Raw genomic sequence first — 25,597 nt, 5'->3', positions numbered from 1 at the left:
ATGTATGTTACGAACATTATTAAAGATAAAATGTAATTATTCGATATAGCAACACTGGACAAAGCGTCGTCTTCCTTCTCAATGCAATTAGATGGGCCATGAATTAATTTACGGTTTAACGTCGCCGGCCGGCGCATGAACTCGCGGACTTGCGGTGATTCACGACTTTAGTGTGGTCACAACTCACTGTCTAGTTTTCCCTATTATAATAACGCTGTATAAGAGACTGGACTAAAAAAATAGCTGTTAAGAAATTTATAAATTTTAAATCATATTAATATTCATAACTAGTGGACGCCCGCGACCTCGACCCGTAGAATAGTTTTTTTTTACAAATCCCGCGGGAACCATGGATTTTTCCGGGATGAAAAGTAACATATGTGTTAATCCAGAGTAAAATCTATTTCAATTTCAAAGTAGTATGTGTTGTTGCACATGATTTTTTTATATTATGTTATGATCTGTCGTAATATAATCAGCATAATCTCTTTTATTTGTAGTTATCTCACTTTACGAGTTCAGTACAAAAATTTTAATAAATAAATAATCAAACACACTATTTTTAAAATACTGCACATAATTAAAATAATTGAATGAAAACTGTACCGTGTGTTTATTGCTAAAAAGAAAACCTAATTTTATATTCTCTTTTAATTTCTCATTGCCGGATCACAACGATGATATGCACACCAAATGATACTACTACTTCAAATGATTCATCATCCATCATTAAGGTATCAATAGCCTATAATGTGGGTAAAGTTTTTAACACGGCCACATTCTCACCCCGAGCGACATCATTCGTTCCCGTTCACTTGAACGTTCCTCCATCGCGCCGCCATTCGAGCTTCAGCCGGTCTCAAGGCGGGCTGCGCTAACTGTAGTGATTACAAAATAAAGTTCAAACTAAGTATTTTCCTAATTAAGTTATTAAAACACATTATTTTATAAACATGAGGGAAATAGTGCATCTACAGGCCGGACAGTGCGGGAACCAGATTGGCGCTAAGGTGAGTGATTTATATATTTTTCATTCCTTACGTGAATTTCAAAATTCGCAACGTCCTTTTATGACCGTCGCGTAGATTTAAGTTTGAAGTTTTTTGTGACCCTACTTTTTTGGTTCTATTTTTCAGTTGTTGTTATCTAACAATAATAATTAAAATTACGTACGTTTAATTGGATATTTCAAATTATTCATTTTATATTTTTTATTGCTTGTGTTCCAAACAGTGGTTCAAGTAAGGTCTCACTGGATTTCTTTGACGTTTATTTATCAATTTCTTTATTTACCTTGGTACTTTTTTACCCTTCTAAGATAAATACTTACTCTAACATCTGATATTTATAGGAATTTATAGAAATATGTAGAGGTATACAAAATAATAAAGAACCCTTATTATTTTGTATTTGTATTTTATTCTTAATTTTATTTAATTAAATACTTTTTTAATATCGTCATCTTCCTAACTACTTACTTATTTCTTAGTTTTATTATTGTATTGTGTTGATTTTTTTATATTGTTTTGATATTTTGAGGGTAGAAAAGTTTTTCTTTCTCAAAATGGAACCGACGATCTCTGGGATGTAATTTTTTTCAAATTATTGTCTTCTGAAATGTGTTTGTCCTGAAAATGGTATAAAAATCCGTCCATCAGTTTTGAAGATTATTACCGTAATTATTTGGTCACACAGATAAATACAAGTTTTACAAAAAACTTTTTTCATTCATTCCCTCGCTTTCCTCATAGTTTTGATAATAGGTAGTTCCAGGTACCTACCCATTTATCATATAATATAATATTCATACAGTTGCGATAATAATAATTGGTTTTTCAATTATTATATACCTACTAAAGTTCTTTGTAAGTAAATAATATTTTTATTATTATTATTCTGTTGAACCGTATAAGAAAAATAAGTGCCATTGTTTCAAAGTCTGGGAACGGAAGTTTAAACTTAAATATCATTCGTTCATTCTATTTTTAACATTCGAGAAAAAATATGAAACATAAATCTATCTACTCACTCCGCAGAAAACATATTATGTACAATGGTAATTTTTGTTCAGCAGTATCAATTTCATTGCTTACAGGAATGAATTATTGACATGCGTTTTCTTCTTCATTTCTGATTATTGTTTATTGTTAAATATATAGTTAGGCTTTAGTACCTAAGTACCTATAGAATTTCACAGAGTAACCAGAGTGAGTCTTTACAAACTGCGTGCTGAACGCAGTTTGTGAAACCAATAAAAAAAAAACAAAAATCACGAAAATATAAATAATAATATAAAATAATAATGTTACATTAACTTTTCCCTTTCCTTAAATATTTTAGCCATTTTAGTTATGGGCCTGACAACCAACAATATAAATAAATAAGTACCACTGGGATTAATTTTTATTTTCATTCATTTACTATTTTTGGCTTTAAGATCTGGATAAAAAGCAACTTATGTGTCACATACCGTGTTAGCAAAATCTTTACGCAAAGTTTTAATCCCATAAGTAGGTATTTGTATGAAAAATGTTATAAAACTCAATTAAAGAATTTTGATATTTTTTTTTTAATTTTGAAAGTAATCAATGCCAATCGGACTTTAAAGTCGACCCATTTTTTAAAGGTAGTAAATAGGTTACCTAATGGGACATTCAAAATAGATTAGTTAGTTTTATTTTAATTGATGAAAAAAAAAACGATTTCTTTTCAAAATAAAAACTTGGAAAACGTATTTTTAAACTAGGTATACCTACAGCTACTACTAAAGCAAAGACATTTGAAGTGTAGATGATTTTTTTATACTTTTGGTAATTTCGCTTACTAACAATATTACCTACAGCTCTCTCAAATATGTTTACGTGTAAAATATTTATTTGTCGGCAATTTTTATATAGAACGAGTGCCTGCGATAGTTAGACATACCTCAATTATGAAGTGAAAGCTTATCAGCCTTTATATGTACGAGTAAGCCTATAGCCAATAGGCTAGTTGACACTTTTATAAAAGGTCTTTAGTTCATTATTAAAAAAAACATATTTTTTTGAGATTACATGAAAATTTTACTTTTTAAATATGCGCCTGTCATGACAGTCTATATTTCAACCGTTCTAAGACGTCACTATAAAAAAACCATAGAAATGGAGCGTTTCACAAAAATATTAGTTAATAATTAGTTCTAGTATTTTTTTAATATACAAGGAATGTTTCCAGACGCTAGACCCTTATCAAACCTGACCCTTGAAGTGATTAAGATTTCTTCCTTGAAGCCCTTGAAGCTAAGTGACTGGCAAATATGATCAAGATTTCTCATAAAATGCCGAGGAAAATATTTAAAAAATAAGCTTTAATTACTTGGACGTTTGAGAGTCTGACCTCTTGAAACTAAAAACCTTTGCCACCACAGTCCTTCAACTTCATAATTGGCTACCGTACTTACTTCGCCTGATGCTCGTAAACTTCGTAAAATAAGGTAAGTCTGACTACAGCAGGCTCTTAGTCAAAGCTGACTCGACTGAAAGCCTTTTGCGTGTAACCGCCATTTGTAAAAATGGCCGCCACTGACAGGACATTAATTTACATATAAATAACTATTAAGTTGCTAGTATTATACGGTTTATTAACCTTGCAAGAAGGAAAGAAGGTCGTACTTATTCTTTTCAATACATGAAAAAAGCCAAATCGAAATCTAATATTTTGATTTTTAGGTTTTCTAATTTTTTTAAATGGCTCTAAATTTTCCGTCCTTTTAAGTTTTACATTATAGTTAACATAAGCAATCTTGAGGATTCTGCAATACAATGCTACCTTGTGGCCTCCATTTGTGCAAATGGGGTACAGGTTTGAGATTTTTTTTATGGTTGCACGCGAATCTGCAAACTTAAAGATGTAAAAGTTTCAATACTTATTTATTTTGAATTGCCACTACTGACGAAATGAGTGAGAGTCCAATGTGAATGTTCGAAAGGTTTTTCAGTTAAATTTTTTATGAAATTATGTTTTATTTCGTAGATATTATTTTCGTGTATCTAACTGTAGCGCCATGGTACGGTTTTTACGATTTTATTGGAGCAAAGCAAATGATATGCTTTCTAACAGCGTCGGGCGTCTCGCTGCGATCTTATACTACGTGTTGTAAAAAAATTGTTTTTAGAAGTAACGACCAAGGAGGTGAAAGTACGGTTAACTTTAGAAATGAGTTATCAAAAATTACAGCTTACCTTCCTACGAATGAGAATTTAACGTCTAAGAATTGGAAATACTTAGACGTTATTGGAAAACTGAATAACATAGATTTAAGAAAATCTATAGAGAGCAACATACCAGTATGCCATTGTTTTACCAAGATCGGATTTAAGAGAAAAAGGTTATTGAATAAAGACGTGAAGGTAGTCGCAGGCATTCACTTCTTCTTAAATTTACTTAAAATAACTTAATTTTACAAAAAAAAAAATACAAAAAATATTTGCTATAAATTTAAAATATTACGACCGATAATCCCGAATGCTTCCAATTAGTCTGAAATACTGTATGAATGAATACGACTTCCGTCCAGCAGGGTGGAAATTCAAATCCATTATCGTGCGGTGTCGAGTCTGGTCATTGTCGTGAAGCTATTTAGGCTTTAAAACGGATGAACCGAAAGTACGGTTTCTCATACAAATACTAAAACTCTCGTGACGAATTCGTCGATAGCGGATTTCTGAAGTGTATATCCGAAGAAGTACACGCGGCCTTCGAAATGTCTTTGAATATCAATATTTCGTGACATATTTCGTGTGTTAGTCCGTGCCATGCAGGACCACCCAGCAAACGCTAAAAATGCAGCTGTATTCAAAACTCTGTGACTTTGGAATGCTCTTCGAATAACTTTGAATAGAAGGCAAACTAATATCATGATTTATTATGCATACTTTGCAATGCAACAAATACTACAACCCACAATGCCTATTCTAGATACCCAGAAGTATAAATTGTTGAGCCTCATGTGCCTGTATTCCCAACCAGTCCGGAACATACTTGTATTATTTGGCGGTAGAAGTAAGGAAGTCTTGCCCAGATGAACTCTGTAGGCCTAACAAAGATTTCTACTACTATCATCATTAGCAACCCATATTTGGCTAACTAATAATGGGAAAAGACAAAACAGTGCAATACCTTTTTATTTATCAAGCTATTTCTATTGTTTTGTTTTAATTTCAGGATTATCCAAAAATGCCTTCAAATTCGCTTACTTACATGAATTTAAGAACCTTAATTTCATAATTCTTACAATTAACTTAATTACTGAAAAATGTAAACTATAAACTCTGTTAGAATAACATTTTTCACCCATAACCATATTTTCGACAAGTCGAAACATGCACATCAAGTCGATAACCCCGGTTCTAAAATCAGTTAAAAGCAAGTTGGAGTATAATAATCGCCCTCCCGAGTTCAAACTGCGATAACTGGCGGAACTATTATTACAAAGAGCCAAGGCGCCAAGGCGAGTGACGAGTCCGTTACTGACCGTTATTATTTTATCATCAGAACACTTTCGAATATGGAACTCTACGCGGTCACATTCACTAATGAAGGTGTGAATGAATGAGGCATTTTCTACGAGTGACGTTTAATTAGAAAAGTATTAGAGAACGATATTAGAAATCTGCCAAAAAGTTCGTCTTTCTGGTATAATATGGCAAAAAGTTAGAATATTAAGGTAAATCTCATCTTTGATTCCTGTTTACCTGACTGATATGAATATAAATGATATTTATTTTTACTTTTCTTTTTCTTTTAATATCCAATAAGACATTTCTGATCAAGATTAATAATTCAATGTACGTATTAAAGAAATCTTTGTCCGGACATTAGGTATCACGTTTCCTTACATTTAATCTAGGCATAGTTTCGCTTAGTCTAAGTTTACCACTTCCTGTCTAGTGATAGTGATCAAGCGTAGTAGGTACATGTAATAATTAACTATAGATGATATTATAAATAAAATTTTATCTATACCGACTATGTATTGATTGATATTTTTTATCGAAGTTAATACGTTTTATCTTCAGGGTTCCTGAAATATTATAATGAATTTATGTTAAATTTCATTCAAAATTAAAAATGTCAAATGCATTTTGTATCAAGTTTATTTTGAGGTACTAACTGGACTGAAAATGTAGAATTTTTTCTATCCTGCGAAAACTATTTAAGCCTATCTATGGGCCCAGTCTTAAGCCTATCTATACCCCAGTGGATACGACCTTTGCCTCCGATTCCGGAGGGTGTGGGTTCGAATCCCGTCCGGGGCATGCACCTCAAACTTTTCAGTTATGTGCTAAAATGCTCAATGAAATTAAATATCACGTGTCTCAAACGGTGAAGGAAAAACATTTTTGAGAATTTTCTTGATTCTCTGCGTGTGTGAAGTCTGAAAATTCGCATTGCGTCAGCGTGGTGGACTATTGGCCTAACCCTCAGCTCAGCAATGATATTCGCTGATAATGATAATGATGATTAAAGCTTTGGTTTTTTTTATCAAAATAAATCTTCATTTATTATTATTATTATTTAAAGTAAGCCTATTCATATTTAAACTAGGTCGTAGTTTTGTACAATCAACAGTCGAATCATCGGAGTCAGCAAAAACAGCGCTTGCCCAGTATTTCTTATCGAGTATCAAGAATGTGTGTCACGCTATAATCAGCAATATAAATCATTGGAGCCCGAGCCTGTCATGATTGTTCTTGTAAAAAGTTACTCATTGCTTGTCAGTATGTAGTGATAGATGTAATTAGTTTTTTGAACTCTTCTAGGTTCTAAGAACAACTATAAAATAAATATAACTGTGTTAAAAAACATTTACCTAGTCGAGGTTACTACACTATTGATGAGTTCCTTAACGACAAAGGTGCTTGGAGGCCATTGGATCAGCTTCCACCTTCACACAGGAAATAAAACTATAAGAAATTGTAATTTAATTGTTATCAAATGTAAATTGTAATACTGTATGACTTTTTCAAAAGAGCAACTGTTGAGTTTCTTGACGGTATCTTCTCAGCAGAACCTGCCTTCCGAACCGGTGGTAGAATCTTTACAAATAGTCAACTGACGTGTCAAAAGTGCTTGTAAACTGAGCCTACTTGAAATAAATGAATTTTGAATTTTGAATTAACTTCTATGAATTGCAAAAAAATAAAACAAATATATCTGTCCAAATCTGACTTGTCTCCAATTTAAAAATTAAATTGAAAAAATTTTATTTAGTTGTCTATACTTATACCTATAACAATGACTGTCTTAATATTTGTTTAATTAATTTTGTCCTGGCTTTAATTTTAATAAACAAATCAAAACATTTTCCGGAAGATAATTTCTTATCAAGCACCAAGAATGTTATGTCTCTGTATAATATAAAATCAATTATAATATTATTATGTGAATCACGTCCATGATTAGCGATGTTTTGTTTACAAAAGAGATTGTATGCACACACTTACTTAGAAATATCTATTTAAAATTCAAATATTGATTGGTACCGTCTTTCTCTGAGAAATATTCTGATAGTACACAATCTACGTGCTTAGACGTTTATAAACAATCCATTCCACTAACACATTACAGGTTTCAACTTTTAATTTAAAAATGGAATGTCAATTATAAATATTCGAAATGCGGTTTAAAATGGTTGTTTTTTTTAAATTAACAATCGTTACTTAGTCGCTTCGCTAAATCGCTTCATTACTTTAGCAGACAAACTGATAAAAATTTTAAAAGCAAATCATTCTGAAGTCTGTATTGAGCATAAATAAAATCATTATTTACTGTGCTTATTCTATTCTTTATTTTAGATCGATAGATATTTCTTTTAAATTAAAAATTTAATAAACATACATATTTCATTTTATTAAATTTCAGCAATTGGACGAAAAAAAACATATTTCTCGTTTTCACGGATCTTTATTCATTAAAGACTGACGTAATAGCCTTTGTCACGTACACCCATAAAAATTAAAAACAAAACATTCGATTTTCAAATTGAATGGCGCGTGATTCACGCGTGGAAGTCGCTAGCCGTGCACCGAATATGTCATTAGGCTATAATGGCCGTCGCCGTATTACCATATTATGATGCCTTATACGATGCTATTGTGACTGTCCTGACGAATATCCTGCCTTTGAGGCTGCCTATTAAAGTCCTATTACGAGTTTCGTCGGCTTAATTTGTCCAATTAATTTACTTATGGCGCGTGGAATGCGCTCCGGATTACCTTTTAAGACAATCGGGATTTGGGCAGTAACACATTTTGTATATATACCCTCATATTTGGTTGGGCAAAAAGGCACTGATTATATCTTGGCAACCTTTGGACTTATTTTGGTAAGACATAAAGTTAACAAACGAACATTAAGAATTAACTGTATTTTTCAAGATCTTTATAAGGTTTTGAATAAAGACTTACTACCTTTATTTACTTCAAAACTTTTAGCTATAGGTTTTATTATCCATTTATTTTTTGTCTGCTAATTTAAATCAAACTTAAATATACTTTGTAGAATGACTATTTCAAAATTGGTCGGTAAGAAGAATATTATATAGTCGGTAGATAAATTTAAAATTGTTTCGTTCAACCCTGGTCTCCCCGATTTTACTTATACGTATTCTGAACATTTATGTAGCATTTGTGTCTGACAGATTTTTCCTGAAATAAATCTCTAGTAATAACTAAAATAAACGCTTTGCGGGAATGAGATATATTCTAATTATGGAAAAATATTTGTCTACCCTCCCCTCGGGTTCCGTCTAAGCCGACGCCGTCGCGACGTCCCACGTTCTTAATTTAAACTTGGATTTCAGAGATGGAGACTTTTTATTTTAGTGTTATTTCCTGCTAGTCGTTGCCTCTATTTACGCAAAGATGGCGGATGTTAGTGTTGCCAGATATAAAGCTAGTTTACGCTACATGAATCCGTTAAATATTTAATCACATCGGCATCTAATAATTGATAAATTTGCTTAAAATAATTGATGGAGATAGATTTTTAATTGGGAAGTATAAAATTAATTGGTCTCAGAACGGAAAAACATTAATTTTATGATACTTCCGCCGGCGTCGTATCCATTTTTTTTGCGCTTAGTTCTTTTTCTTTTAATTTAAAATTAGATCTTCGAATTATATACTTATAGTAAGTTTTAGCAATTACACGAAAGCCAGGATATTTTGATCAGTTTTTCGTAGAAATTTCTAGGTAGGTATACTTTGTCCGTAATTCCATGACCATGGACAAAACAAGTCACCAAACCAAAAAAGCATTGGAAAATTAAAGTAGGTAACAATAAAAGTTCTATAAGTAACTTCGTCTAGACATGAAATCAATACTTCCTTTATTAATTCAATTTTTAGTGTAATCAGTCAGTGAGTCACTCGTGCTCGGTTCTCCTTGTGAATTGTAAAATGCATGTTTCACCTAATCTTTTTCGACTAGCGTAATCTATGTTAGTCATGATACTGTACTTTCAGGAAATGTTTGTGAATGCAAAAGTGACTGTATCTCTAATTCCATTTTATATCTATCTTATCTAACTGTAAACATGTTATGAAAGACGAAAGGAGGAATAAACGCTTTTTAATAAGTCTTATGCATAGTGTTAGAGCATTTTCAGCAAATTCTTTCCTGTGGTTATTTTAGAAACTGCTTTAGAAAACCAACTGCCTTCAATCCGACCAGTAGGTACATTTTGTGTTAAGATTTTTTTACACAAGGTAATTTAATTATTACTTTGGTAAAGAAAGAAATATTTGATTTTCCCAACTATTGGCATTTATGTCATCGATGTTCACAGTACTATATGAAATTGTACTTGAATTCTTAAGCAGACAATTTACAATAACTAACATAGGACGCCATTTTAATCCACAAACAATCTGTGGGTCGTTGGCACGTAATTGCAGCGGTTTTTTGTTTGTCTGCTGCATTTTTCCTGTTGTGGTTTTGTTCTATTGCGTGGCGGATCCGAGAATTGCGGAAAATAGGCTTTATCCGACTAGCCAAAGAGGATACAAACATAGAGGATATGTTTATTGTTCGATTTTTGTATGGAATAAAATTTTATTTCTGGAAGTCTTCCAGTCAGCTTGTTTTATAGTGTTACCTGGTGGGTTTGTATGTATGAATAATTAGGTGCTAAAAATGTTGCGCAAACGTACCGCCAAATGATTTAGCGTTCCGTTATGATGCAGAGTAGAAACCTTCGGAGGTATGGATAGTATAAACTTCTTCCAGCATCCATCATAAGACTGATCGTCACTTAACATCTCAGATTTTCCAGATCGCAGTCAGGTGTCATCTAGGTGTTATAATTTTTTTTTATTAAACTAGCTTTTAGCTACGAGTTATAGCCCTTTTGATCTTCGATATTTAAAAACGCCGAAAGCAAGACACATAACAAAACAAAACGGTCGGTCGGTCTCTCGGTCAAACTATTCTGGGTTTTCAAAAATCTAGATAACTGTCTCTTTCTCTTGGTAATTATTCGATACCAATCGATCTAATTATTAGTAATGGCAATCATTTTTTAACCGGTATTTCGAATTGAAAGGTTGCAAATTAAATAGTTTCGATTATATTTATCACAAGATCGACTATTTATATTGATTTAATGATAATTATCACGTGGAATCCGCTTTCATCTTGAGGCGTGTACTTTTTAAACATGAATATCTTAATTCTAATCGCTCCCCTAGTTTTATCATCAAGGGTTGCCTGTAACAAATTATTAAGAAATGTAGGGTAGGGGTAGGTAGCTAGGGCTTAGAAGAAGAAAGTGCACATAATTCAAAGGTATAAATAATCTATTTTGTGTGCAATAAGGTGTTTTTTCTTCCTTCCGTTTGCCCAACGATTAAGCGAAAAGTCTGTGCTATATGAGGTACCTAAGAGGAAAGCAGGGATTAGGCTGATTAATTAAAAAAGCAAGCTTAAGTATAAGCTAACATTTTCTTAATTTATGATCCCAAGCGATCAGTTCCGGTGCAGTTGTTATTCCTACCATAAGTGGAGGAATGTTTACACGGAGCGAGACGGCCCGCATCAACAGAAGCGTGTTTTTGTTACGTGTTTTTAAATATGGCCGGTGAGTGTGCAGCTTTACAATAACATACGGTAATAGTTTCTTGATGATTAAGTTATATAACTTTTTTCAAGAACTTATAGCTACATATTCCGGTCTCTATCAAAAAATACGGAAAGGAACGGTTGGAAAATTTAGTCATATGTTTTTCCATTTAAAATTAAATGATAAAAACGCAAAAAATTGCTTTATTTTATGACATTTTTTTCATTTTATATTATCTTAAAATAATTAATAGCGCTTTAACTAACTTCTGAATGTTGAATGTTGAATGTTAACCTTAAGATTTTTACTTTCTCTATATACATCAAAAGACAGACACAATTTGTGAATAAGCTATCAGGCACTTCTCAGTGCATTTATACAAACCCAAATGATCACTTTCCATATAAAATAACTAGTTTTTTTTCTCAGTTTGGTGACGAAAATATTTAAACTACGAATAGCACATAATTGCCGACGCCGAGTTCTCGTTGAACGTTAATTGAGAAAAAATTATATCTGATTAGAGAATTTAGAGAGTCCCGTTGTTACTTCCAAAGTGTGTTAATTGCATTACTTCGAATTGTTTCCATCTGTAGTTGTACTAAATTGGTGAGTTCTTAGTTTATTATTCTGGCAACACAGCAATATGGTTTTTATGAGTAGTTCCAAACTGCATGACTCTAGTGCCGTGAAGAAAGTTGTCTCAAAATTTGATTTCCTTTCGAACAGAACGCTGATACAATTAAAAAACAAAATCATTAAATGATACGTTTAAAACAGAACATGTTATATTAGGATTCACAACCATAGATTTCTTTGTAGTTGATCAATTTCACATTTCATAGGACATGCTAGGAACACAATACGTTCCAGATTGAGTTAACCAGATGTTAAGCCTCCTAAGCTAGTAATATAAAATAAAATAATGATCACGCTAATATTTTAAAAGCGAAAGTTTGTAAGTGTGTGTGTAAGTTTGTTCCTCCTATATGTAGCGGCTACTGAAGCGAGTTGGCTGAAAGGAATGGAAATGGACTTTACTTTGGATTAACACATACTTAAGCAACTTTTCATTCCAAACAAGTCCATGGTTGCCTTTGGATTTGTGTAAAACTGAATTCCATCCGAACGAAGTAGCGGGCGTCACTTGAACAATTCCAAAAAAAGGAAAGTTTTGGAATTTTATTACTACACTAATAAAACGTGCACTAACGTGTGTGTATAATAGATATTATGTTCCGGTAAGCTCGCAAAGCTAAGTCCGTTAATTGTTAATGTGTTAAAATACCGCCGGCTCTGTTACTCATGTGTCGACACCATCTGTTCACTTTTATGGCCATTTGTTTCATCATCTCGCACTTTTAGACACATCTTTTATGGGATTTAAAATACCTATCGTAGAAAATGTGCTTAATAATGTTAAAAAGTATAGGACTAAAATAATTCTGAAGACAATAGTCGATATCATTCTAATTTCATCTAATTTCTTTCAGGCAAGTATGTAGGTATACAAGCTTAAAACAGAATTTAAATGTGTTATTTTAGAGTTAATTTTGGTAAATACTTATTGAAATCATTAATGGGTTTTCCTCATGTATTCCTCCTAATTTCCTGTCCAATCGTAAAAATCATTATTACATATTTCATTTTCATTATAAATAGTTCTTCAGAATAAATACTGTGATTCCATGTGTTAAATATGAGAGTTAATGTTTATGTAATATTGATTTTAAAGAAAAATTTACAAAAATATTATTTGTTGTTGAACTATCAAAAAATGTACGATGGTAACATAGTTGTTTAATTTTCACCTCACTTTAGTTTCAATCACGTGGAATCCTGAAAATAAACTTTACAAATACAATGCTTTGTGCATGTCATGTTATTACCTCTAGTCTTAAATCGAACAATATTTTTATTAAGAACTAGCTGACGCCACGCGGTTTTACCCGCGTTGTTCCCGTTCCCGTAGGAATATAGGGATAATATATAGCCTATAGCCTTCCTCGATAAATGGGCTATCTAACACAGAAAGAATTTTTCAAATCGAACCAGTAGTTCCTGAGATTAGCGCGTTCAATCAAACAAACAAACAAACAAACAAACTCTTCAGCTTTATAATATTAGTATAGATTCAAAATTTACTGACATTCCTGCCAGGACCTCCGTCTTTAAGTCCACTGCGCCTTCCACTGCGCCACGGAGGCCGTCAAAATATATAATGTAGTTTAAATGATTGATTTTAATTTTGAACTATAAGAAGTTTCGCTCTGTTAAAGCTGACTGATATAATTCGAAGCCAACCTAAACAGACACGAGGAAAAAACACTTTAGAGTCGTGTCGAATTACGGCTGCGACAGCAAAAAACATGCAATTGAATTTCGAGAATTGAATGTCTATGCGTAAACTATAGCCGATTCTTTGACTGACCACTTCGTTATTTATTTAAATTATGAAAAATGTACACCTTTTTCACGTCTTTTGCTTTGTTATGCGCAATTTCTGGTCCTTATCGATTCCATTTAGGAAAATTGCGCAGAAAATAGAAAATTTCAGATAAACGACCATTTTGACAATAATGTATACCGCGCCGGTATACCACGAGGTTGATAAATGAAATTTAAAAAGATTAAAAAAACTAAGTGAGTGAAATCTTATTTGAATTTATTTACTTACGACAAGAAGGAAGCTCATTTTGGTAGATATTTTTTTTGTACCTTCATTTGAATAGCCGTAACAATAAACAATGGGAATGTGAACAATAGATGAGAAAAGCTGAAGTCAGCTTTTTCATCATCGCGAAATGGCACCAACAGCTTGCTTTTAAAAAACTTATTTATGTTGATTAACTTTGATCTTATAATCATAAAATGAATGCTGATAGAGAGGTAGGTACAATTTTACTTGCTATTTTTAACAGACTTAAAAAAAGGAGGAGGTCATTCCTTAAACAATTTTTAAAATTAATTTTTTGTTTGAAAGAGTATACTTTCAGATTGGTCCTATTTAATTTTCATGAAAATCGGTTCAGTAATTTTGTGTTAAAATGAAAATAACGAAATTTTCCGTACTGTGGCACTATTTTTTGTTTTGTTAAAAAGCTTTTATGGTTTAAATTTAATGCTTGATATTTTTAGCTTTTAGTGAAAAGATATAAATCCATGACATATTTGAATATACCTACCTACTGAAAACTCAAAAGATTAATTTTTGGATTTCAATCATTTATTTCATTCCTCTTGAATCATTCTGTCTATTGCTCATAGTTTATAAGATACTATGTAATGAGATTCCCACCTATAAAAAATTCCATTGTACCATTTCAACTTATATAAAATTCTATTTGTAACACAAAAGAATCTTCGGGGAAAGCGATGCTCCCAAGTGGTACTCAATGCTACCTTATAATGGCAACACTGTGGGAGAGATGGCCGAAAATAATGCACTCCGATGTCAACGGCCATCGCGCGATGCAACAAGAGAAAAAGAAAAAGTAGTTCTATTTTCAAATTGCAGCCAAGACGGCGACGTCTCGCGGCCGGTGGATGGAAATGGACAAAAAAGGAAATTGGTTTTGTCCACACGCACGATTTGATACAAATGTCGGGGTTTTGAAATTGGAATGCGTGATTCTTTCAATTGTCATTACATGCACTGAGTTAAAAATGTATGGCACAGCAATATAGGTACATAATTATAACAAGAAAGCTCAAAGTCAAAGCTCTAGAACGTCATAGATAATTTATGTACGTCGTACTATTATATAATAAAAATTTTAATAAAAAAAATACAACCGACTTCAAAACCTAAAAACGTACCCACTAAACTAAAAAGCGAAAAATAACATCATAATATGTTCTACCTGCTGATCAGTATGAAGTCGGTGCTAAGCCGGTGATGTATTAATTCAAGCCATGTGAGCATATCTTATAGATTTAGATTTTGCAGACAGTGTTGTTTCATGTGGTCCTGTCAGAAATGGCTTAAATTAAGACAACACCGGCTAAGCACCGACTTCATACTGATCAGCAGGTAGAACATATTATGATGTTATTTTTCGCTTTTTAGTTTAGTGGGTACGTTTTTAGGTTTTGAAGTCGGTTGTATTTTTTTTATTAAAATTTTTATTATTTTTCAATTTTTAGTGTAAAATTTCATCTCAAACGAATACATCAGACCCCTAATGACAGTCACAACCCATCTTGGTACAAAATTCTCAGAATACAAATTAATCAAGCCCAAGCACAAGGTAGCTACCGTAATCCGTCAAGGGGTTCCCTTCATTGACCTTGGTCTTTATCATCAGACCCCTAATAACAGACACAACTCATCTAGGTAGAAAGTTCTCAGCAATACGAATTAATCAAGGCCAAACACAAGGTAGTTACTGTAAACTGTTAAGGAGTTCCCTTAATTGTCCTTGGTCTTCATCACCAAACCCCTAAATGACAGTCACAACCTATCTATGTGGAAAGTTCTCATTAATACAAATTAATCAAGCCCAAACACAAGGTAACTGCTGTAAATCGCCAAGGAGTTCCCTCGTCTGTTTTATGACTCCATCATCAGATCGATTTTAAACCTTCATAATTTTGTATTTCTTAAAAGTACTAAATGGAAAAGTTTACGAACACACTAGACACCCATATAATTTTCGAAAGTTCCCCTCAATTTCTCCAGGATTCCATCATCAGATCTTGTCATGATGGCAATGGGACCAAATGGGGACTATACCGTTTCAAACAAAAAAAGAATTTTTGAAATCGGTCCAGGCGTCTTTGAGTAATCGGTGTAGGGGAGACCGGGGCTAGATGTTACAGGGGTAGGTTGTTACAGTGGCAATTGCCGCGAAACAGAAAGCGCAATAGTGACGTTAGAAAGAGACAAATACTCTCGCCGCCGTCGGCTAGCGTGCCGCGAGAGCCAAAAACGCCAGCATTTTTGAGAGAAGAGCACGCGCATGCCTTCATTAAAATTGCAGGTTAGTAAAATTTTACACTTTTAATAATATCGGTTTACAAGCTATGTTCGATAGTGTCAGAGATACCCTTGTTGTGAATTTTACTCCCTAATGCTTACGTTTTGCAATGAACCTGCGTATTTACAGCTATATTTATTGATGTTTTCACTGCGTAATCTTAAATGATCAGTTTTGGCGTTGGGGCTAAAAGTTACATTTGCTCGGGGCAGGTTGTGACATGCCCCATAGTTCTTGTTGCCAACTAACATAAGTTGTGTGATGCTTTTTTTATAGGATGAGGACGTATGTACGAAATACTAAGCGGGGAAAAATATCTACAGACATTTCCGAACAAGCGGCAGCTAAAAGTCTTTGGATTATTATTATTCGTATGTGTTAAAACTGCTGATTTGTAAGGTTTGCATATGAGTTAAAAACTCGCAAATCAGCAGTTTAACAGATACGCCGAAGAAAATAGCTTTGGCACTGGAATAGAGTAAAAAAAGGAAAAAAAATCCAAGAAAGGAAAGTCAGTCAAAGGGTGGATATCTACAGGAAAGAAGATGGGACAGGAAAATCATCGTTTCATTTTAGATTATTATGTTTCTTTGTAATATATACTGCTTTCTAGATGTATGTTATGTTATTTCAATTAAGAAAAGTAACTAACAATGATGATTGTTCCTAATAAAAACTCATATAATACGTTTGTTTTTTATTGTAACAACTTGCCCCATGTAGTGTAACAACCAGCCCCAAGCACGGGGTTGAATGTTACACGGTTTTTTTTTCCACAAATCACACATTTATGTCATTACTATTAGTCTACAATATAACTTTTATTTTAAATAATGATCTTGGATAGTTATTTTATCAAACAAGCCTATACTCGGGTAAAACAATCAAACCAATTAAAAAATATGACAGTTTGTAAAAAAAATGTCACAACCAGCCCCGGTCTCCCCTACATACATAAAAAAAAAAAAAAATACCGCCCGAATTGAGAACCTCCTCCTTTTTGAAGTCGGTTAAAAAATGAGACATCAATTTACATTTAGATATAATAAGGCCTAAGGATAAAATTTTAAAATATGATAGAACATAAAACTAATTAAATTAGTAGGTTTATATAAATTTACTTTTATTTTATATCTTGAAATAAATAATGCGGAATGCCTCCCATAAAACTAATAATTATGTTGCCAGTTTATTGCGCTTCCTCATTTTACACGCAATTATTTTCTGAAATAATCTGATAAAGCCATACCTCAATTATTCGGCGAATTCGAATTTCGAAACGTTCGCTTTCACAAAACAAAGCGATGCCATTCTGTGAATTGGTCTAGCTTGTTACCATAAAAATAAAAAAGGGATTGTTTTACATTTCGAACTGTGTTTTTACACGACAAAGGTTAAATTTGTGGTACACGGTTAGTGGTAATTATGGGAAGCCCAACTAACGATCGAAAAATGATACCACCACCACGTGTTAAGGGAAAATTAACCTAATTGCATGGTGTTAAAGGCCATATTGTATGTGGGACTGACGGTACACTGGTGGTCAGCCGCGGAAGGGCATCGATTACTTGGATAATGTATTAGCTTTCTAGGAAATTGATTAATGACGGCTTTCCTGGGGACAGCAGGCGGTTAAAGGCTTGTTACATAAATACGAATATGCTTTTATAACAAAAAACCTCATCCGTGACCCAACTGACTAATAGAAAAATATGAGCTAGAAGTATGTGAGGTCTACGGAAAAGGTCTCAACTACCTTCCGAGGGGTTCTACGGTTAGTCTTTTTTAAATGATATTAAAAGATAAAATCAAAATGTTCTTATAGAATAGTATTTTTTGCTATACTCGTAATAACTTTAAATTGACTAGCAGACGCGGTTCCGCCTGGTTTGTTCTCGTTGGAATACGGGGATGAAATATAGCCTATATTACTCGATACACAATGACTTTCTAATGGTGAAAGAACTTTTAAAATCTAAATTTAAGTTTTTGCGTTACATCGTAACAAACAAACAAAAGTCAAATCTTTATATTAGTTTAGATAAAGGGACTCCTGTTCAATGTATATTGCACATTGGGCATGAAAATTTTAACCGATTTAAAAAAAAGGAAGAGGTTCTCAATTCGAATGTATGTTTTTTTACATAATCTACGTTTGGGAATAATGTAAAACTTGTTTTTATTTTGTTTTCTCTGATATGGTCTAATCTAAATTATGTTCTCAGTCTCACACGCCCAATGGCTTAAAGCACTTGTCATAAGTTCAATAAAATCGACCAATCAGTAAGATTTACGAAGCTTCGAAAGATTAAATCTTCATTGATGATCCAATCACGTTCAATTTAGAATGATTATGCTTGACGGGACTCAGATTTAGTCCAGACAACTTCCAATCAAGACTTTAATCTTATATATTTTGCCCAAATTATGCGTAATTTATTAGTTTAAAATATAGGTTTCACACAAAACAAATTCTAAATAGAATTTTGGAATCAAAACATGCATCCTAATAATTTAGAAAACGTAAAAACGATTTCGGAAGTTAGTATATAGGTATGAACAAAGTCACACTTGATTTTCATATAAGATGTTCTCGTGTAGTACAATTTAAATTTACTTCACTTATCGTTTTCTTCTTCATATCGAAAAATCTGATCAGATAGACCGGCTACTACATCGTTAAAGTTTCATTAAAATATATTAAGCCTTGCTTCATCAAAAAGACATTAGGAACCATCTCATTGTGTTCGTTGTATTATGTCAAGTGGTAGGAATAGAATAATATAAAAACTTAAAAAATAATATTGACTTGATAGCATTAATAGACTGGTGGTGGTGATCATGGACATCGGTCGAAGTTACCACCCTACCGGCAGACGTACCGTCAAGCGATTTAGCGTTCTGGTATGATGCAGCGTAGAAACCGTTAGAGATATGGGTAGTATAAACTTGTATAGGTACCTCTTCTAAATATAAGCTTGGTTTTTTTCTAAGAATGCATCGTCACTTAACATCAGGGTGAGATGGCAATCAAGGGTTAACTTGTCACTTGTTGATTAAAAATAAATCGTATTTTAGGAAAGGTATTTTTGCATAGGCGGTACTACGGTGTACTCGTATATCCTTGTCCCGATCACTGGCATTAATTACACAATTCTGGTACACATCATTATTAATTACACAATCAGATGTTATTACTTAACCTGCCAACCCGCATTAGAGCAGCTAGGTGGGTGTAAGCTGCTTATCCCTTAATCTTTAAGGAGGGGTATGAGGACTGACCCTGTAGTGGGGTTAAATACACTGATAATAAAGACACTGGTCTTTAAAAAAGAAAAAATGCTTTTCGTTTAATTTTTAATATATTATGGAAACTCAGATCACATAAAACGTAAATTTTATGACATTAGGCGTTAAGTACAGTTGCATGCGTTCGACAAATTATCCGTTATTCGTATAAACAGGAAACACCTAGTCGCCAAGTTACAAAAATGGCGGCAAAACGGGGCCATAGATAACAATCGGGGTTTATATCATGAAACAAAGTAAAAGTTCCGTTAAATTAACCTCCACAAAACAATTTATTGTAATTTGTGTAAAATACGTCCTTTTTATTTTATTAATTTTTTTAAATAAAAAAATAATATAAAGAAAGCTACTGCTTTTAAATTTGATTATTATTAGATTTTCTGTTATTTCTCCGATATAAGATTTATAATATGAATATTTGAGATTTATTATGTATCTGGTTTATTTTATACTAGCGGACGCCCGCGACTTCGTCCGCGTAAATTTCGATGTCAACTACTACTACTACTACCCCTACCATACCCTACCCCTACCCTACCACTACCCCAACTCTACCCTACCCAACCCCTACATCTACCCTACCCCTACCCAACCCTACCCCTTCCCCCACCCTACCCCTACCCTACCCCAAACCTACCAATACCCTACCCCTACCTTACCTACACCCTACCCCCATCCTACCCCTACCCTCCCCGTACCCTATCCCTTTCCTACCCCTATTCCACCCGTACCCCTATCTCACGCCTATCCTACCCCTACCCTACCACTTCCCTATCCTACCCGTACCTCTACCCTACCACTACCCTACCTCTACCCCTACCCTACCACTACCCTAAACCCGGCCCTAAACCTACCCTACCCCTACGCTTCCCTACCCGTACCCTACCCTACCCTGTAACTTCTCTATCTTACTCCTACCCTTAGCAAAATCGGTCCAGTCCTTCGAGAGTGGTGGTATGACCAAGAGAAATAGAGACTTCTATGCTAATAATATAAAGAGGTTAAGTTCGTGTGGTTGTAGGAGGTAATTTCTGGATCTACTGGACCGATTTGGAAAATTGTTTTACCAATAGAAAGCTACGTTATTTGCGAGTGTCATAGGCTATGTTTGATCTCCATATTCACACGGGAACGGAAACTACGTAAATGAAAGCGCCGGGCGTCAAATTTTGTATTATCTCCGAAACTATTTAAGTAATTAACATACTGTAAAGGGCAAATCTTATCTCCATAATATTCTTGTGATTATTAAATAATTTATTTTAATAAGGATTAAAGTTTAGTTGTATAAATAATGACGTAAACCTAAGTATATAAAATTAATATTTTTTAAAACACAAAAGGTACTATATCTGCTAATATATAGAAGATACATATATGGTGTCGCGGACTTTTTTGTAGAACTTTTAAAGATACATAAAGTCTCCATACATTAATTTCAATTTTACACAATAGTTAAGGCAGCGCATGCGAATGAGTATGTTTAAGAGGATTTTCAGTCCGACCTGTATGACAAAAACTGTGATAACTCGGTTAATTTATATGATACTAATATAAAATATAGCCTATAGCACTCCCCGATAATGTACCATTCTACTGGTGAAAGAATTTTTAAAATCGGACCAGTAGTTCCGAAGATTACCCCATTTAAAAAATGTGACAAACTTACAAACTTACAAACTTTACCTCTTTATAATATTAGTATAGAAGATTTTAACTAACTTACATTAAAATCCGTTGAGTTATATTTTATAGAAAAGGTTGGACACTGTAACTTACATTTTATAAAACATTTATGAGCATATTACAAATAAATAAAAAATGGGGTTTTACATTGTATTACAGTAACTTTACAAGCAAATGTTTTATCGTAACACTTTCCTTTTAATAATTATTTATTTAATGGGGTAAATAAGACCGCATAGGCTGGTAACCCCATTACGTATGTGACACGCGATGGGTAAGATCAATTTAATGGACTAAGAGCGTGCGATACCCAGACATACCTTATTTTATGAAGACTGAAAGTTTGTAAGTTTAATCCACAGCTTATATGATGATAGGCAGATAGAGCACACGGCAGATACAAATTCAAAAACGAATCGAGTCAGTACGACACAAAGCGTCGCATCAGTAATTTCCGATTATAATCAGAGAATGGCGTCTTATGTATCTTTAAATATTAAATTTTTTAAAACTGTTTACAATAACCAAAGAATAAGATGGAGTATTTTTTTATTTTTATTTAATAAAAAATTTACGTTATTGTTGTTAGCGTTAAATTTTTAAATACAAATTATGAAAAAAGTTTGTATATGCGGATGTCAAGGACACGCGTGAGGTTTGTTTTTTTTATGGGTTTCACCGTCTTCACCGCGCTGCTTGTATAGACTCATTCTGTATCTTTCTTTATTCCGTGACTGTAGGTACCCTTGAAATTTGCTGCCATCCAAGACACTAGTTTAGTTTAGTTGAATATTGTAAAGAACAATAATTCTTGCAAATAAATGATTATTATTATTATTATTAAACTCCATTATTGGCTACCTTACTTACTTGACAATATAAAAAAGAAAGAAACTAAATTTATTCAAATGTAAGAGTTACAGACAGTACCCTCTAAGATGGAAGCGGGCTAACTTGTTAGGAGGAGGATGAAAATCCACACTTCTTTCGGTTTCTACACGGCATCGTACCGGAACGCTAAATTGCTTGGCGATACGTCTTTGCCGGTAGGGTGGTAACTACTCACGGCTTAAGCCTTCCACCAGCTGGACCTGGACCAATTAAGAAAACCTCAATCGGCCCAGCCGGGGATCGAACCCAGGACCTCCGTCTTGTAAATCCACCGCGCATACCACTGCGCCACGGACGCCGTCTAAATAAAAGAAGTCCAAATGAATTAATAATGCATGTATGAATATGGGCTGAAAAACTTCTGACTTCATGTGGTATGCCTTCAGAGTACCTTCAGAGGTATGTGTGGCTATCGCAGGCATATTCACGTGTCCACGGATGGGTATTATTTAGCAATGGCGGTGATAGCATCGGCGTTCGAAATTTGAAAATACATTTTTTTATCGATCGTTTAAATATTAGGTCAAATGACCTCAATTGACTGATATGAACCTTAAGTGGAACGAGTTCACCCGCCCCTATGAATATGTATGGATGGTATCAACACGGAAAAGCTAGGACACATTAAAGTCTGCCACCGTTGGTCTAGTTGTTAGTCTGTGGTTTCACCTCACGAGGCGGCTCAAATCCTGGCTATGAAATATTTAGCTTTTCTTTTTCGAACGACATTCGTTCTTTCCTTATATCTTGTCTTTGGACAACGTTAGGATTTTTAGGCACCGCGTCTTTCACTTAGTCACTTGTATAATTTGTATGAATTTTTCAGGATATAATCTGTCACAATTTAAAATTTCAGCTATAGGAGTACAGATTAATCAATAATATACAGATGGAGCGTACGGAACACGACGACGGTGTCGTAGCCAGTCCAAATACGAAATTCAATAAAAGTACAATACATTCTTGATGACACGAACCGTCGATGACGTCTTATGTTTGTAAATATTTTAAAAACTGTTAACAAAAACTAAATAAATAAAATGGAGTCTTTTTTATTGGTAAATATTGATTATTAAATTAATTTTCGAAATTTTTGTTAGTGTTAAATTTTGAAATAAAAATTATGAACAAAGTTTGTATAGGTATGCGGTTGTCAAGGAGACGCGTGACGTTGGTTTTTTGTTACTGTAAAAGCTTCATAAAAACTCACTCTGGTTACTCTGAGCAAAGGAGTAACAAACATAAGTACTGTTAGATTTTTAATTATTTAAATAATTATAAATACACAAGACAACATATAAAAACTCCTTCTTCCAGATAAATGTTTTAATCTGTACTGTTTATTAATGATAATGGTTTTATTCTGAGGTTGGTAGGGTATTGTGATATATACTCTATGTAAAAGAGGCGAACATGCGATTATGTGGCGTGAAGTTTATTTAATTAATGTATTATCCATCTACCAAAGTAACGATTTGTTTAAGAATGAGTAATAAGTTATTTGAAATACAGTTTATACATTCCAGCTTGTGTTATTTTATTCCATTGCTTTTATCAGAAGTGAGAGTACCTACGAACACGATGTCATTACCTACATTAAAGTCGATCTACAGAAAGAAATGTAACGGCATTTAAATGAAGTGTGAATTTGGGAAACAGTGGTTTACATTACGAGAAATGCGATAAAAATCATACGTGTGTACAACCATTAAGTATGTATACCACTGACGGCTATGGGACGCACGCCGCACTGGTCCCGGTAAAAGTATTTATGCGATGTCGGTTGTCGATGCTTACAATATCTAACAAGAATGAAGAAACGTAAACGTAACACACTTAAACCATGTTGACGATATTTATGAGCAAAACAGTCAAACAGTCCAACAGCACTCATAAGAGGATATTATTTGAAAAACTGCGAGAGAACAGAGAAGAACGTGTAAATTAATAACAAAATACAAAGATGCATGTGTGGTGTTAGCTGCAGAGTTATATGAGATGGAATCCTGTTGGTTTGACGGATGAGAAATACCAATGATGTCTAAATATATTAAACTAGGTGTCTGGTGAGTTTTATTAGTTTGATTAAACAGCCTCATAAATTATTCAGTTGTGACTAATATGAAATAAAATTACAAAGAATAAATAATCACTAGGTGAAACTAAGTATGGTTGATAGGTTGTCAGTTTGTCTGGCTTATTGTCAAAACATTTTTGTTAGATGACTATATCTAGGAAACCAAAATCATTTAAGTGAAAAGTACACACACACACACACACACACATACACACTGCTCAAGAAATTAACGTATGAAGACAGACCACTCTAGGGTTGTTAGGATGTAGGACACTGGCATAATGTAATATTGAGAAATCTTAATTATAGAACTACATTACATCTGTTGCTGACATGGGACTAAAATGAATTAACTAAAATATTGTTTTTTTTTGTGCCTGTAACTTCAAACTATACATTGTTATATGTGAGTTTTTATGACTGAATAACATAAAAATTAAAAATATATGAAGTTTTATGTAATGGTTCAAGTATTATTTTAGGCCTTGATGTAGGTACCTGATAACAAGTTTTGAGACAGCTATTACAATATTTTCAGATAGGATTTGCTTAGATATATCATTATGTAGATTACTGTATGTAATTAATATAAATTTTTTTAAATCTTTTAAGAAATTGGATTGATAGATTTCTTGAAAAATAAATTTGTAGTTATGTTTGAAAACCTATTTAACTATTCAAGCGTTGACAACATGCCTTCAGCCTATTTAGTATAGAACAGTTATTAACAATCTGCAGCAACACAGTAAATGATTCTTATCCATGAATATTATTATATTTGGCTTATCTACAAGAGTATTAAGAGATATTATGATATTCATCTTAATGAAATCTTATAATTAATTAAATTGGAGATTTTTTTTAGGGTGATATTAAAAAGTTACTTGTGTGACAATTGAGTAATAAATAATTAATTATAATAATATCATTGATCACAAATTGTCTTAGAGCCCAGTCTGTATGGACTTCAAGTAAAGAGACACAGATTGCCATAAATAGGTTGTAAAATATTTGTCTAAGACATATTTTGACAGTTTTGTGGGTGGGTGACGTTGGGCTCTCTTTTCATTAATGGTCATGTGCAGATGTATAGATTCTACATACAAGTAAATTAACCATACTATTGCTGTTGTTTTAGATTCAATCAATCAGTTTATTATTTGCAGATACACTAGTGTATTTAATCCATGTCTCATTTGTTTATTTCTAGCATTTTATTAGATTGCAACATTTTGTATAATTATGAAAATTAGTAATTATTATGGGGTTGTGGTTAGAATTATATATTCGGATGGTTACAATGATATGTGCATAAGGTTTTAACTAGGGTATACTAGTACACTAAAGGTAAAAAAAAAAATTAGAAAATTCCTTGGCCAACATATTAAGTGGTATAGGTTTTGAATATAGATTTGTATTGGGTCCTTAGGTAGTCAGTACATTTGTGCATCTACAAAGTGCACGCCACCGAGTTGTTGGTACCTGCATGCAACTGATGGGTGGTCTGCATCAAGTATGAATCAATATAGAGACTTAAATCATTACATCAGTAAA

At 33.2% G+C, this 25,597-nt stretch overlaps 1 protein-coding gene across 1 annotated transcript in view; it reads left to right on the top strand.

Moving 5' to 3' along the window:
* Positions 1-831: 831 nt before the first annotated feature.
* Positions 832-25,597, top strand: part of LOC112056595 (tubulin beta chain) — a 37,440-nt gene continuing 12,674 nt past the window's right edge. The window contains exon 1 of the mRNA XM_024097041.2: positions 832-1,010. Within this exon, the coding sequence (XP_023952809.1) occupies positions 954-1,010 (57 nt within the window). The 5' untranslated portion in view covers positions 832-953. The remainder of the gene's footprint in view (positions 1,011-25,597) is intronic.

This window comes from Bicyclus anynana, chromosome 2 (genome assembly GCF_947172395.1).
Source record: "Bicyclus anynana chromosome 2, ilBicAnyn1.1, whole genome shotgun sequence".
NCBI lineage: Eukaryota > Metazoa > Arthropoda > Insecta > Lepidoptera > Nymphalidae > Bicyclus > Bicyclus anynana.
The sequence above is the reverse complement of the archived record's forward strand: the minus strand, read 5'-3'. Positions and strand labels throughout refer to the sequence as shown.